Source organism: Vicugna pacos, chromosome X, assembly GCF_048564905.1.
Source record: "Vicugna pacos chromosome X, VicPac4, whole genome shotgun sequence".
Classification (NCBI taxonomy): Eukaryota; Metazoa; Chordata; class Mammalia; order Artiodactyla; family Camelidae; genus Vicugna; species Vicugna pacos.
The window spans coordinates 86,506,262-86,523,250 of NC_133023.1; the positions used below are offsets into that span (position 1 = coordinate 86,506,262).

Below are 16,989 nucleotides of genomic sequence, written 5' to 3' on the forward strand. Positions count from 1 at the left end.
TATATGAGAAGGGATTGAGGAATAGGATGAGGTTGGTGAGGGTGTTAGATCCTAGCTTAAGATGATAAACTTTCAGGTTAATTTAGGAATATTAGATTTAAAGGATATATTTTACTTAATAGTTTCCTAAGTATAATAACACCTTATAATTTTCCATTTATTTACCATTATCAAAGCAATACATTATTAACATTTACTCTGTTATTGAGACCTATTTCCATATCAGATAAGAAAGTAAAATTACTTACACTTGGAATAATATATAAGGGTATATTCTTTTAATAATTACAACATATATACAATTAGGGCTGCGTCGTATGGAAAATGCTTCTACATATTTCATTTTGCCCCACAGCTCATTCACCTTTATGAGGTAGGTTGAAAGGACTGAGGATATTGAAGCTTAGACAGCCTATCCAAGGAGACAAAACTAAAACTAGTAAGCAATGAAGCTGAGACTTATAATAAGCCAGGTCTTCTGAGTCTATTTCTCAGTAAACCTTGGTGTAATATCCTTAAAGGGAAGAAATAAGTAAATATAGCTTCTCTTCAAAATAGTGTAATTTGGTGTCTTTTAAAGGAAAGTGAGTTGAGAGAGACAGTTTTGAAGTAAACAAAAAATTGGTTTTCCAGTTTTCATCTTTAAGAATAATTTTCCATACCTTATAACAGCATATAATGAAAAAGAATATGACAAGGTATATATATATATATATATGTATAATTGAATCTCTCTGCTGTACACCAGAAATTAACACATTGTAAACTGACTATACTTAAATAAAAAAAGGAGTAATTTTCTATGAATGAATTGCTTTTGTATTTTAAAACATTCTGTAATTTGAGTATACAGTATTTAAAGTATTATACAATTGGAATTCCATAGGCCATGTGAACACTTAAGGATAATTAATTTCAATATTTTCAATTACTATATGGCTTATAGATATGGCAATTGTCAACTTCCTTCCTTTTCTTCCCCTTAGCCACCATCAAAGAACAGACGAGAGAGAACAGAACTGAAGCCTGATTTCTTTGATCCAGCTTCAATTATGGATGAATCAGTAGGTTTAATTTAAATATGCCTCAAGATCACAAAATCAAAAGTAATAGGCAATCCCAAAGTTTGAGGTTGAGGAGCTGGGACAATACATTGAGAATGGATGAAAACAACTGGACAGGAGATAAAGAGGCTGGCAGGAGGCATTTTGAGGGGATGGTTGGGGAGGACTTATGCAGTGGTGGGAACAGATTCAAAGTGCCTTTGAATGCCTGGCCAACTGGGACTCGAGTGTTATGTTAAGGAATTTGGACTTTTCCCATAGGCTTGAGTTACCTATGGAAGGATTTTGAATGAGGGAATGGCACATTCAGAAAGATTTCCTTGGACAGGATGAATGAGAGGAATAATAATCATTATAGTCGTAATCATAATATGAAGGGATGGTGAAAAATAGCACTTGAACAAAGGCTTTGGTAATAAAGAGAAGGGGATTGAGGTTATTGTTAGGTATTGTCAGTTCTATTTGTTGTATCAGTCCCTGTTGCCATATTCTTCTGAGAATGCCCTGGTTCAAATCTTGTAGTTCATCTCAAGACACCAAGCTCTTTCATGACTTTGTATAACCTTTCCTCTCTGTCAGAATTGTCCCTTTCCTTTTCCTCTTAGTGAATTCTTCCCTTAATTGTTGGTTCTGACATGACCTGTGGAGTTTTTGCTAATCTTTTTAGATAGATAACTTTATTCTCAGCTCCCATAACACTTTGTATACACTTCTGTTTTGTTAATTACAAGTTTGGTGTAGTGAAGTAGGATATTACATTTCGTTCAATAGACTGAACTCTAATGTACATACGAATCATCTGGAGATCTTATTAAAATACAGATTCTGCTTCAATAGGTCTGAAGTGTGACCTGACATTCTGCATCTCTAACAAGACCATAATTTGAGTAGCGTAGGTGACCTAGGCCTACCCATAAGTCTATAGTTTAAGTGCATATTGAAATATATGGTTTCCCTAATAATCTAGGAGTATGTATCTTCCGATTTGTTTAATAAAACATGAAGGTAGTGATTGTGATGAGGAATAAAAGACAATCTTTTCAAGCAGATATGATGAAATGCATTAACGTAACAATTTATTGTGTTGGAAGTTGGTGCCAAAATGAGTATGATGCCCTACCCTGCTCTCAAGGGGCTCGTGTTCTAGTCCCCCTGGACTATCACTTTGAAGTGAAAAGCATTTGAAAGCTCATGTGCCTGATAACTATGCTAGGCATGATTTAGTTTGATCTCAGCAACCTTGTTAAGATAGGTGGTGGGATCCCACTTTTAGATCCAAGCAAACTTAGACTGAAAAGGTGGTGGTTCGGTGACTTACTCAGAGTTATACAACTTTAGTGTCACAGTAGTAATTTGATCTGAGTTCCTTTTAATTTTAAAATCTCATGCTGCCTCTACTATGTACTTCTCAGAACTAAAATCGGACCTTATTTGGAAGAAATATCAAGAAAAGTAATAGAAATTGAAATGATTATCTGAAGTCAAAATTGATATGGGCAGTTAGAGATCTCCTTATTTTTTTCATGTATCCATCCGAAGTCAGGAAAACTATAGGCATTCATTACCTTAGTTAACTTAGTAGATTTGCAAACAGGTGCTCTTCACTTCAGTTTACCAAAATAAGTGGAACAGCAATGTGAATGTATATATATTTTTGACATTTGACATTTAGAGAAAACTATAATATGAGTGAGGCCAAAGTTAGGGACCTAATAATTATTTGTTATTTATAGAAAATGTTGGCATTCTTGTGCGTATTGAATATGTTATAACTAAGAAGATAGTAGTTTAGATGCTTGTACTAAAATTAGGGAAATGAGCACTTGTGTCAGTACCTGTAGTTTTATAGTATTACCACATGATGGCAGCAGTCACATAACTGAGTGCCCAATATCTTTAAAAGTTCAGGTATCTTTGACCATATATATATTTAAGTTAATACTAGCTTATTTTAAAACATACATTAAATTTTACCTCATTATCTCAACAATAACTTAAATGGAATAACAAATTTTTAATGTAAAAATCTGCATTTGCCTTTGTACAATAGCTTACATGTGTTTTCACTCAAGCCTGTGATAAGCGAGTGATCAAAATAATAGTAAAATTGGGACTTTAAATCTTTTATACCCAGTTCTAAGATTCTCTAATTCTAAGTGAAGTAACCCAAAGCATCCTAGTATAATAGATATTTTAGGTTATTACTAAATCCTAAATATAATCTTGGTAACATCATATCCACATGCTCCAGAAGTGGTAATATGAAAACTCTGAGCAGATAACTTTTGGTGGCATAAACACAAGATTCTAGATTTATCATTTAATTAGTTTCATATTTGGGCACAGTGTCAACAGTGGTTTATCGCATTGTGCCAATGGTTGCTTTCTGCTAATAGTGGCCAAGTAGTGCCTCAACACCAAAGCTTGCTATTGGTACTTTTAAAGTATATGCTTAGATGTTAATTAATGTTAACACCAGAAATAGGTGTAGCTTATGTTAGCACAAGAGAGTATCACTATGTCATTCTTCTGTGTTGAGATTCTCTTACTAGAATTATCTGTAGTATAAAATTGGCGAAAGAAGGGTTCAGTATAATGGAGTTAATTTAATGTTCTAGTAGAAAAATCTTGATTACAACCTAGTCTGTACAAGCACCGGAGGAAAAATCAACCTGTTCAGGCCATTTCTAGGTAGGCACTTGGTTTGGAAAGAACTTGAGTTCATCTTCATGCCACACTCTACACTAAAATTACTAATTAAGATTTTATCCTTTCATTCATCATTAAATTTTCCTTTACCCAGAGTCACAGAGTGTTATGGTTAGAACGGATCTTTAAATATCACTTATCACTCAGGCCTCTTTGGTGGAAACATTCTAACCACCCAAACTCTTGACTCTTAACAAAAAAAGAACCCTGAACCTTATTGGAGGGGTAGAGAGGGGGCAGGGGGTGAGTAGTGATGGTGGTTTTGGTGGATGACAGGTAAGAAATGGGGTACACATTAATTCTCTATAGTCCTCATTACTGGGGATTCCACTTTTCTTAATAATTACTACAAGAAGGCTGCAATCAGATAGATATTTGTTTCCTGGTCCAAAAATACACAGTTCCTTCAGATCAAAATAATCTGTGAATTCCATGACTTTTGTTAAAGTGAGATTTAATTTATAAGTAAGAGCCCTTTGTAACCTCAGTCTTAGTTCATTACCTCTGGCTTTAATACCACTTTTTTAAAATTAGCTCATTATATATAATGTATATGTAATTGTCATAGTAAGTGTTGGAATTTGAATTGAAGAGCCTATCTTTTAGTATATACAACTAAAAGTTATGTCTTATCTCTGTTTAATGAACAAGAGGGCATTGCTCCATTCACTACCTGCTTTTACTTTTATAAGTTAGTGACAATTACTAGATTTTACCTAACATTCTTTCCCCAAATGGAATGTAATGAAAAACATCAATACAAGTTTGTGTGCTCAAATTTTACCTTAATTATTAAATTTCTTAAAATTTGTACTTCTTTTCATTCACTCCATGCCAGATTTTTTATTTTCTACAAACTTATTCTTGGATGTTTTTGGTCTGCATATTCAAATACCTTTTTAAAAACTATACCCACTTCACAGTGCAAATGACCAAGTTTGCCAGACATTCTTAACAAATCTGTGCCAGAAGTATATGTCAAGAACCACATTCATTTGTTCATTCAACAAATGTTGCATGCCTATGTTCAGGGCACTAGTTAGGTATTAGGGGTGTGTATAAAACATAAATGAGACATGGTCTCTGCTTTTAGTTGTATTTGTGAGGTAAGTAGCACATTGTGATTAGGCCTGGTGTTATTTCATTATATGTTAATTGTCATTATAATTTTAGAATTATGTATCTGAAGAGGGGAATTTTTTAAAGTGGTTTTTAGCATGTTATTAAACTTACCAAGTGTTGTGTAATATATTTTACAAAGAAGTGAATGACCATTTTAACGAGATTTTTTTCCCTCTCTCTCATTAGGTTCTTGGGGTGTCAATGTTTTAATACCAGTACACGATTAAATCTGTGGTGAAGTCATTTTCTAAGTGGAAGAGGAAATTTTAAAATAAAGTGTGGTAGAAACAGTGAAATTCTGTACAGATTTTTCTCTAAGGAGAATATGACTTGCTTATGCTTACCAAGATCAAGTGCATTGAGGGGCAGTTTTGTTTGCCTGAAAAAAGTAAAGGACAAGTAAACAATTTGATGATAAGCTACAGTTTTTCTTAGAAAGTAAATATTTTATTTATGCGCTGTTAGTTGGCTTTTGAATCAATTATTTCATGCTTTTTTTAAAGAAAATATAACAATCTGAAGAGGCATTTGGTACAGACATGAATCCTCTCACATTTATTTACTGGGTGTACTAAGTAATGATGACCTCTGCTGGATTTCTGTTTACATCCAAGAAACAAAGTTAAGGATGAATTTATTCCCCTACCCTGAAATCATAGAATTGTTTTTAGCATTCTAAATTTAAATGCTTAAAACATCAATCAACAAAAGCTTTCTTTTAAATATTGTAATTGTGGAGAAAAGTAAACTTATAAGCAGAACTTTTACAATTTTTTCATCTAAAATGTATTTTAAGATATTTTTAAAATCCAAGAGCTTCTCTATACTTTTCAGAAATACGCAGATGCAGTGAACTGCCAGAAGGTAACCAGTCTCAAACATGCTTATCCCGTTATCAACCCTGAAAGTTTGCTTGTCCTTTAAGATAAAAATGTAATGTTGTGATATTCCTTCCAGTAGTGCCACTGTATTTTGTCTCCAAATAAAAGAAGCTTATTGTAGTATGTTTGCAGAAAAATTCTAAACAAAAATTATACAGCTTATTAGAGTGTGGGAATAGGGATCTAAATTTTAAATAAAATTATATATATATATAAATTGGTGCTGATTTTATAATTGCGCAGTTTGTTTAGTTTTTTCTTACTTTTAAATTCCAACTTAAAATTATGAGGTTTCAGAAATATATTGAAAGTTTAACAATGTTTAAAAATAGAAAAGCATGAGTGTTCATGCTTTAAAATGATTTTTAAATTTGTATTTTATATTGTTTTATCTATCTGTCTTTGCAAGCAGTCTTCAGGTTAAAGATACTTCTAACAGGTTACAGTACATTTCCTCTGTATGTAAATTAGATGGGATAATAGAATTCATAACCCATAATATTCTTTGAAAGCTAAGCTTTAAACTTCATTTTATGTCCTTTCACAAATAAATTAGTTTAAAACAGAAAGTGGCTACTTGCCATTTTGACATCAACTCATTTTGCGAAGCTTAGGCAGCTAGACATCGTTTAAAACAAAATATTAACTTATATTACATGTGTATCTATCTTTTGTCAGTCGTCTCTCAGTTCTTGAGGTATATTATTTTAATCATTCCATGCCTTAATATGCTTGCAATACAAGAATATCTTCAGATGGGTGAATACCAAAAGGCTTCCAGTTCTTAAAGTCGGAAATCAAGCATTGGGCTGTGGTAGCCAAAAACCATAGGTTAGCTAAAAGATCATGAAAAAATACAATTATTTTATTAAATCATGGTTAATAACAAATGGAATCAGACTTGTCTAAAAGATATTCCATCAACAAAAACTGTTATGTGCAAAAGTATTGCCTATGTTGTTTTTCACACCACTGCATTTACTAGAACTGCTGAGAGGACTGTATATATGATTTTAAACCTAAGTTGATTTTTTTGTTCTCACTCTTGAAAGGAGTACTTCTTTGTGAAAGCAGTTCTTACAGCTTTGTTTTCAACCAGCTAAAAATGTTTTATATATTACTCTAACCTGTTGTCCTCCACATTCTATTGTCCTAATTGTACTGTTTTCTGATTTGTATTTATGTCTTGAGACAGTAACTTTTTGAATAAAAATAAACCTACAGTATGTTGTATGTTTTATTTTTTTGTAATTGAGGGAGGAGGGTGGTTACAAATGCTTTAGAAAGTATACCTATTATTACATCTTTTTGGGTGGGAATAATTTATAGAAAATTTGCCATTTTATATTTTTAATAAATCCGTGTGTATTTTTAAATGAGACTAAATCCCTAATTGGGTTATTACTTCAAAATAGAAACCTGTGACCATTATTACTTTAATTTTTATCTGGTATGAGTTAAACGCTCTCTAAAATATCTGCATTCTTCATCCAGGATACATTTGCATGCCCACTATGTGTTAGGTATGTTCTTTGAGATCTACAAACAAGATAGGTAGGGTCCCTCCCTCATAGATCTAGTGGGGGAAAACAAGGAAAGAATCAGAATAGTTAAACTTGTAGTAAGAAGTGCTAGGAAGGAAACCTAATAGGGTGTGCTGAGCTAGAGAGAGTGTGTAAAACCACCCTTAGATAAGCGGCTCATGCTTGGAGGGGAGTGAAAGCCAACATTTGAAAAAGAATTTACTATTGAATTCTTACTGAAAACTCTTCAACATGTTAAGATTTGCACTGTACAAATTAAAGTGATTCACATCAGTGTAACAGTAGCACATTGGTCATTTAGGCTAATTTGTAGATATTAGAAGCCCAGTCTTCTGTCACTGGTGGTGTGGAACTGAACATAATAAATAATAGCTAATAGCTGGGCACTGTTGGAAGTAGTTTACATGCAGTAGCTTACGAAGGGCTCACCACAACAGGTGAAGCGTGTTATCCTCCATTCTCTGTCCACTACCCACCATACCCGCCGCCATTTTTTATATTCAATCAAGAGGTAGTGAGGAAAATGCACAAAAAAGCTAAAACACTATGGGCAAGGTTACATGGCCAGTAAGTGATGAAGTTGGCATTCAAGCCCAGGCAGTCTGGCTGCATTTAGTCCCAACAGCATTGAAACTATTTGACACATAAGGATAACATAATTGCATAAAGGTAAAGTGGCACATTATTCATTGTGCCATGCTGAGGAGATGGAGCATCTATAAGGAGTCTAGCTGGCTATAGAACTGAGAGTGTGAATCAACATAGTCCTTTACATGCTACCCAGGTGACGTCTATAAAGAGAATATAAGTTAAATCTGAGCCCTGAGCCCATCAATAGCTACTAGTTAATAGTTTTTAAAGTTAAGAGACTGAGGAAGAGGAGTAAGGTTAACCAGGAGGGATGTCTTCAATATCTTGTCAAAAGGGGAACTTGTAAGGATTCACGTGGATGAATTCCAGGTCAGATAGATTATTCTGGTAGCTGTAATGATTCAGCAAAAGAAAATGAGCCAGTGAGGCACAAGGTCTTTGGTTATAAGGAAACTAGGTGACGAAGTTCACTAAGTATCACTTCAAATCTGAACTGTCTACTGTGTACCTAGCCTTGTGCTAGCTGCTGACGCTAATTAGACAGATTCTGTTGCTTACAGTTCTGCTGGGGATTGGGATGCAGATATGGAACTAATAAAATGGAGTAACTTCAATGCTTTTATTGGGTGTTATGAGATCCCAGAGGAGAGGCACTAACGGTGGGTGTGCTCAGGGAGGCTTCCTATAAGGCTGACATTTGAGGGTTTTTTTATCTCAGCGTCTTACTATGAAAAATTTCACGCAGCAACGCTGATAGAATTGTACAATGAACACATTTTACATACTTTATCCATCTATCAATATGTCTCTTTTTTATGTATTTAAAAGTAAACTGCAAACATGGGTATACTACCCCCTAAATATTTCATCATGCCTATCACTAAGAAGTTGCATATAATTTTTTCCTTTTGGTGTTAAAATTCATATATGATGAAATACACAAACTGTAAGTATATATTTGCTGAATTTTAACGTGTTTGCAGCTGTTTAACCCAGACCCTTATTGAAGATATTAAACATTACCATCAATTCAGAAAGTTCCTTTATACTCCTTACCAATCAATCTCTGCTTCCATCCCTTCTCTGTAGAGGCAACAATTGTTTCTTTCCACCATAGGTAAAAATTGGCTGTTGTAGAACTAGATTCAAATGGAATGGATACGAATGTGCAAGGTTTCACTCAGCATGCTTTTCAGATTTATCCATATTGTGTGTATCAACAATTTATTCGTTTGGTAGTTGACGGTCGTCTGGGTTATTTCCACTTTTTGGCTGTTACGAATAAAACTGCCCTTGAGTTGAACTTTAAAATCCAAGAAGTGGGCTAGGTGAATTGGAGGCGGGGTGACCATGGTCAAGAATTCCAGGCAAAGGGGACAGTATAAATGACTATCATGGATATAAGAACTGTTTAGTAACCAATTAGGCATGGGTGGGGCAAAGCTGTAAGACAATTGGCTACCCACTGCCTCTCATCCGCTTTAAAAAAGAAAAAGGGCATTCACAACTGTACCTTTGGTCACCAGTGTTAAATGCAGTGTTCTCGGAACTGGCAAATATCCAAGGTAGTGGTAGTAGTAGGGTGCCTTTAAATGAGTTGTGATAAATTGATTTGTGTAATAATACAGATATTGGCCTTGTTCTACTATTGAGAACAATAATACTTTTCCTACAGTTTATCAGTCGTGTAGTTGTATTAAATTACTGAGACGTAGGTTCCTCAATTGAAGTCAGTTGGGGGCTGACAGTGCAAACTTCAAATGAAAGTTCAGCTACAGTAAATTTACTTGTTTTTTATTTTCCCTTTTCCCTCTTCCATCTTAAGTTCAGTAGAGGCGGGAGGAGTTAAGTAAATCTTTGGCAAGTTAGATTTTAAATAATTTTACAGTACTTATAGCAAAACTATAACTAATTTTGAAGCAGTAACAGCTAATATTTGTTGAGTGTTTACTGTTTGCCAAACATTATTCAAAGCACTTCACTAGTAGTTAATTCTTGCAGCAAATCTAGTTGATATTATCCACATTTTACAGATAAGGAAACTTGATGCACAGGTTCTATATCAACTTGCCTTAGGTGATGGAATTCAAATTTGAACCCAGATCATCTGACTCCACAGTGCATGCTCTTAACCATCACTCCTCATCTTTGTGCTAACAAATACATCACTTACTTCTGTATTTGTATACACTGCATTTCCTTTGTTGCACTGGATAAACTGCCCTGTATCTAAAACACTGGATTCCCCTTTCTTCCCTCCTGCATTATTATTAATTTTCCCCTCAACTGGATCATTCCTAACAACATGCAGACATCTCCCATCTTTAAAACTAGAGGAAAAACATTACTTTCATTAAACATCTCTCTTTAGCCACTGCCCCATTTCTCTCCTTTTGCTGTCTGGACTTCCTCTTCTCCCATTCTCTCTTGAAAGCTCTCCAATCAGGCTTTCATTTCTACCACTCCACTGAAACTCTTCTAAATCCCACATGACCTTTATTTTGCCAAATTTCCTTACCAATATTGTGTTTTGTTTTATTCTTTGTGGGTATTTTGGGGGAGGAGGTAATTAGGTTTATCTATTTTTAGACGAGGTACTGGAGATTGAACCCAGGACCTCGTGCATGACAAGCATGTACTCTTCACTTGAGCCATACCCTCTCTCCTCTAACATTCTATGTAACCTATCTACAGAGCCTAGTTTCCTCCTTTTTCCTAGTTTCCTCTTCCTCCTCCTCCTAGTTCCCTCAAGTTACACTCTCCCCCTCTGTGCCCCAAGCTAACCTGCCAATGGCAGGTTGAGAATCATGCCCTTTTGGTGGAGTTCTGGGGATAACTTTCTTTGGCGGCTACCTCTCAGGAAACTGACAGACGAGTGTTCCCACGTGGCTTTTCCAAAGCCTGTGGAACAGTAATTGAACTTGTAACTGTTACATGAAGTCCCCAAACTCCATAGCTGTTAGGGTCTGGCTTATGCCACATGGAAACTTCCCTTGGATTTCCTGGCTTTCCTTGTTAGTGAAGCAACCAATTTTATCATCTCCTCCTTTGCAAATGGCTTTGGTAGTGAGTTGAGAGAAGCTGGATAGGATGGTAAGATTAAGCTTGGAGCAGAGCATGGCACTCAATTTCATGCCTGCCAAAACCTGTTTGGGTCAGATTTATCTTCTGATTCTAATCCTCTTGGGACCACTGTCCTCTGTACCAAGTCTCAGTATAAGTGTAAACACATTTAACTGGTCCTTCCATAGCATTTAAAGGTTTATCTGGCATTTCTTCAGATTTTAGCACCTTCAAAAGCCCTTTCTTAAGAATTGTCTGCTCTGAGAGCCCCAATGGCTTCTGTATTAACTTCAGAAGGCTGAGCTGTTGTAAGAAGAGACTGAATAGCAATTCAGTGACTTATTACATAAGCTTTCTCCTGCTGGTAGCAACTCAGGACAACTCTTCCCAATTGGCAGGTGCCTTTTCTCTATATGGTTATGGAAAGACACAGGCTAACGGAAGGCAACTCTGCCATCTTTAACACATGACTTCCAAGGTTGTTTGGTCGTTGCCATTCTAGCCCACAGGCGATGAGAAAGGTCGTGGAGGAATCATGTGGGGGGTTTTCATGGGCCACACCTGAAAACTGCACCCACTGCTTCTGTTCACCTTTCACTGGAGAGAATTATATGGCCACACCCAACTTGCAAGGGGGCTGGGAAATGTAGCCTAGCAATGTGCCCAGGAGAAAGGGAAGAATGGATTTCTGCCTCAGTCGTTCTCCTCTGGCCATCCATGTACATCCGTCTTGCCATTCTTAGGACATGCTAACCCCATCCCCCAGGCAAACAATCCAAAGTCCTATCCAGTTACTACATTTAATTTCTCTGCGTTATGCTCAGCCTTCTCCATCAAGTCCAGACATGGATGGATATCCTCTAACATCCAGTATAGAATGGTGCAGCATGGACAGAACCACCACAATAACTCACATCCAGAAAAGGGAAGGTTGGGAAATGCAGCAGTCACTGGTCCATAGGAAACCTGCTAGACAGAAATTACGAAGACCTGCTGTTTGGAGGAAGTCCTTCGGTCAGATTCCGGTTTTGCTCTCTGGATGGGATTTCCTTATCCTTTGTCTTCCTTCTCCTCCTCCTGGAAGTTTTTCCTTGTCCTTTATCCTCCATGGCCACCTCTTAACTGGGCAATGCCAAACAGTTTATTTTGTTTGGTAGCATCCCACTTTAAGGTACCTGATCTGTATTAATTGATATAGGATACACTGCTGTTAAAAGATCCAATAATGCCTTACATACAGTGGCTTACATAAGAGAGAGTTTTTTCCCTGCTCTTATATCGTGCAGGGTAGCTGTTCTGGGTGAGGATGTTACTCCCTTCTATGTGGTTATCCTCGTTGACAGAGGGAAGTTCCATCATTTTTTAAGATTTTTTTTCAGCAGGCATATATCATTTAGTAGAGTTCACCATTTACAGCTTTTTTCTTTTGGTATAAATTTTACATATTGATTTTGAAATAATGTCAGACTTACATAAATGTTGCAAGAATCAGTACAAAGTCCTGTATACCCTTTAGCCAGATTATTCCTTAAGTTTTACTGTATTTATCATTCTCCGTCAATGTGTACATGTTTTTTTCCTGAAGTTTAAGTATGTTGCATGATGCCCCTTTAGTCCTTAGTAATGTGTTTTTCCTAAAATACAAGGATATTCATTTGCATAAGCATGGTACAATTAAAAATCAGGAGGCTAACATAACGCTACTATTTTATCTACAGACCTTAATCAGATTTTTCTTACTGTCCAACTGGTGTTCATTATATCAAGAAAATAAAAATATCTGGTCCAAGAACTAATTCATGATGACATTTAATTGTCATGTCTAATCTCTTTTAATCCAGAAACATCCCTAGTCTTTGTGTTTTATGACATGGATATTTTTGAAGAGTATAGGCCAGTCATTCTGTGAAATGTCCCTCAGTTTGGGCTTGCCTAATATTTCCTCATGATTAGACAGATTCAGGCTATGCACTTTGGGCAGGAGTACTACAGAAGTAATGTGTCTGTCCTCAGTGCATCAAATCAGGAAGCACATGATGGTGATCTGTCCCACTATTGGTGATTTTAACTTTGATTACTTGGTTGGAGTGATGCTGGAGACCCACTGTGAAGCTACTATTTTTGCTTTGCAATTAGTATTTTCTGGGGAGATATTTTGAGTTCATGTAAATATCCTCTAACTCAACTTTTCTTGCCTGAATCAATTATTACTATTTATTATATCAGTATGGATGCATGAATATTTGTTTTAATCTGTGGCTATAATTTAATAATATCATTATTTATCTTGATCAAATTCTCACAGTTTGTCCAGCGACAGTCCTTTTAAGCTGGCTCCTGTGGTTTTTGGCATGTTCCCCTCATTCTTTGATCATTTCATTACTTTTTGGTACCACAAGATAGTCCAGGCTCATTTTGTACTTTACCTGCCCAGCATTGAAATCAGCCATTTCTCTAAGAAGCCCCAGTTCCTTTTATTGAAGAATGGTATTTAGAAACCAGGATATGGGATCTACACATGTCATTGGCACTGGGGTGTGATTGCTTCTAGAGGCCTTCTTAGAGAACAGGGCTGGGAAATATATGTAGGTATATGCATGCATATGCATGCTTCTATATCTGTATGTACATTCCTCCCCTGCCACCGCCACCATAATGCGGTAATGTCACTGATTTGACATACAGTTGCGTTCATTCACTTCTTCTTATATTGCATTTTGGGGGCATCTGCAATCCTTATTTATTTATTTTTGAACATGTGAAACATTATTAACTTGACTCCAAAAGCCAAAACCACATGAAATATATACTCAGAATCTCACTCCCACCCTTGATTCCTTCTATCCTTTTTGCATTCACCATTTCTTTCCATCCTGTTTCCACTTACCCGCTGTAGATAACCAGTCTTTTAAGTTTCTGGTTTATATTTCCTGTAGTTCCTTTTGCAAAAGAAGCAGATGTATGGAAATTTTCTTATTTTCCCTTCTTTCTTACTTTTTTGCAGTCTTCCTTTTTTTTTTTTTTAACTTAGTACTTCCTAGAAGTCACTCCATATCATTTACGGAGTCTTTCTCATTCTTTCTTGCGGAAACATAATACTTCATTGTGTGGGTATACTATAGTTTAACTACTCTCCTATGTATGGGTGTTCAGGTTGTTTTCATTGTTTTGCATTCACAAAAAAATGCTGCAATGAGTAACCGTATGTATATATATTTTTGTATTGTTGAAGGTGTATCTTCAGAGTAAATTCCTAGGATTGGAAATGCTGGTTCAAATGACAAATGCCTGTGTATTTTTGTTAAATATTGCCAAAGCCCTCTCCATAAGGGTTGTACCAATTTGCATTCCCACCAGCATATGGTACTGAATGTGTGTGAATGCCTATTTCTCCAAAGCCTCATCAACTGACTGTGTTGTCTTACTTTTTAATGTCTGCCAATCTGATAGCTGAGAAATGGTATCTCAGTGTAGTTTCAATTTGCATTTCTACTATTTAACTGAGGTTGAACATTGTATTGTTTAAGGGCCATTTTTATGTTGTGTGTGTGTGTGTGTGTGTGTGTGTGTGTGTGAGAATTGTCTGTCTTCTGCTTATTTTTAAAGTTTTTGGTATTTTCCCCTCAATTTAAAAGAGTTCTTTAGATAGTAGTGATATTTGCCCTCTGTGATGTATGTTGCAAATACTTTCTGCCAGTTTGTCATTTCTCTTTGACTTTGTTTATGCTAAATTAAAAAATATATATATATATATCACCATGCAAAGGTTTTAAAAACTTTTATGTGGTCAAATGTATCAATCTTTTATCGCATCTGGATTTGGAGTCATGGTTAGAAAACTTTTCCGTACACCCAGGACATATAAGAATTCACCAAAATGTTCTTCTAGGACATACTGGGTTTCATGTATTTATTCAGATCTCTGATCCATGTGAAATTTATTTTTGCATGTGGTGTGAGGTATGAATCTAATTTTATCTTTTTCCAAATAGATGTCCTGCATTGTTTATTCAAAGTTCATTTTTGTTCCAGTGATTTTTGATGTCATCTTTATCATATACTAAATTCTCTATGTAGTTGGTTTATATTTCTGGACTTTTATTCTGTCTCACTGGTCTACTTCCATTCAGGTGAGCAGTACCACACTGTTTTGTTTATAAAGGCTTTATATTATGCTTTAACATTCCATATGTAATTTCTCTTTCAGTGGTTTTCTAGCTCTTCATTAATGTTTATTTTTCCATAAAGACAGTTTTCCATTTTTCCATATAGACTTGTCTAGCTCCATAAAGAAAAACTTTTTAGTATTTTATTGAGATTGTGTTAAATTAAAAAATTAAGTTGAGGAGAACTGATATCTTTATGATGCTGAGTTGTTCTATCCAGGAACAGGGGGTATCTTTCCATTTCTTCAAGTCTACTTTGTGTCTTTCAGGAGTGTTTTAAAGCTTTCCTCACATAGGTTTTGCACATTTCTTACTAATTTTATTTCTAAGTATTTTAAATATCTTCATTGTTATAATGTGAGTGGGATTTTTCTCTACTATTATCTTCTCTGATTATTGCTTGTGTATATAAAGGCTATTGATTTCTGCATCTTAATTTTATGTTCTGCTATCTTACTGGATAAAATGGTGTTGGAACAACTGGTTAACTATATGAAAAAAAAATTAACCTCAACTCTTATCTCACACTATGCACAAAATCAATCTGAGATGGATTATAGATCTAAAGCTTCTAAAAAACCAGAGAGGAACATCTTTGTTATTTGATGGTAGGTAAAGGTTTCTTAGGACACAGATAACAATATCTATCAAAGAAAAAAATTGATAAAATAGACCTCATCAAAATGTAAACCTGTGATAATGAAATGACACTATTAAGAAAATACATAGGCAAACCACAGAGTGGGAGAAAATACAAAACATATATCTGAAAAAGGACTGGTATCCAGGATATATTTAAAAAAAAACTCCTGACAACCCAATGAAATACCCAATAAAAATGGGCAAAAATTTGAACTCACAAAATTTGCACACACACTTCGCACTTCACAATGAAAGATCGATGAATGGGAAACAAAGCCACGCAAAACATGTTCTATCATATTAGTCATGAAGGAAATGCAAATTAGAATATCAACGAGATACTACTCCACACCCATCAGAATGATGAAAATCAAAAAGACTGATGACATAAAATACTGGCAAGGGTGTTGAGAAAGTGAAACTCAGCTATTTTGTTTTGGAAAAAGGTCTGGCAGTTTCTTAGGAAACTAAACATACACATACATATTCTGTGATCCAGCAGTTCTACTCTTAGGTGTTCATCCAAGAGAAGTGAAGGCATATGTCTATAAAAAGACTTGTAGAAGCATGTTCATAACAGCTTTAGTTACAATAGCCCCAAACTGGAAATAGCCCAAGTTCCATCAGCAGGAAAAAGGGTAAGTAAACTGAAGTATATTTATCCAATGAAATATGACTCAGCAACAAAAAGGAGTGGTAGAAAAAATCATAACAGTGGTTGTCTCTGGTGTGTAGAGGCCAGGACTGACTAGAAAGTAATACAAGCCAACTGTGGCGATGGATAAGCTTTGTCCTGTGTAACTCAAACCCTTAGACTTAATATTTGTACATTTCATGTTATTTATGTTTTACCTAATAACAAAACCCATAAATAAACATTTAACTCTAGTTAATATTATACCTAAGTGTTTAAATGTGAAAAGAACTGCTGTCTTTAACTTCTTTCAAAATGCATCAAAAATAAGATTAATTCATGGATGAGATGGATAGATATGTGTAGTTAAAATGTTACTTGTAGACTCCAGGTGGTGGGTATATGAGTGTTCACTGTAGAAATCTTTCAACTTCTGTGCTTGAGAATCTCCATAGCAAAATGTTGAAAAGGAAGGAATGAGGAAAAGAGGGGGGAGGTGGGGGAGAGGGGAAAAAGAATCACTTATCTTGAGTTTTAAGCTAGGACTATGTGGTCTCTGGAAACAAGGAAGGC

The 16,989-nt window shown here is 35.4% G+C and overlaps 1 protein-coding gene across 6 annotated transcripts in view; it reads left to right on the forward strand.

Moving 5' to 3' along the window:
* STAG2 (STAG2 cohesin complex component) overlaps positions 1-6,999 on the forward strand; it is a 108,208-nt gene extending 101,209 nt beyond the window's left edge. For all 6 annotated transcript variants that reach the window (XM_006203981.4, XM_031671361.2, XM_072956804.1 and 3 more), the window contains 2 exons: positions 987-1,064; positions 5,082-6,999. In XM_006203981.4, the coding sequence (XP_006204043.1) occupies positions 987-1,064; positions 5,082-5,105 (102 nt within the window). In that variant the 3' untranslated portion in view covers positions 5,106-6,999. The remainder of the gene's footprint in view (positions 1-986; positions 1,065-5,081) is intronic.
* The last annotated feature ends 9,990 nt before the right edge of the window (positions 7,000-16,989 follow it).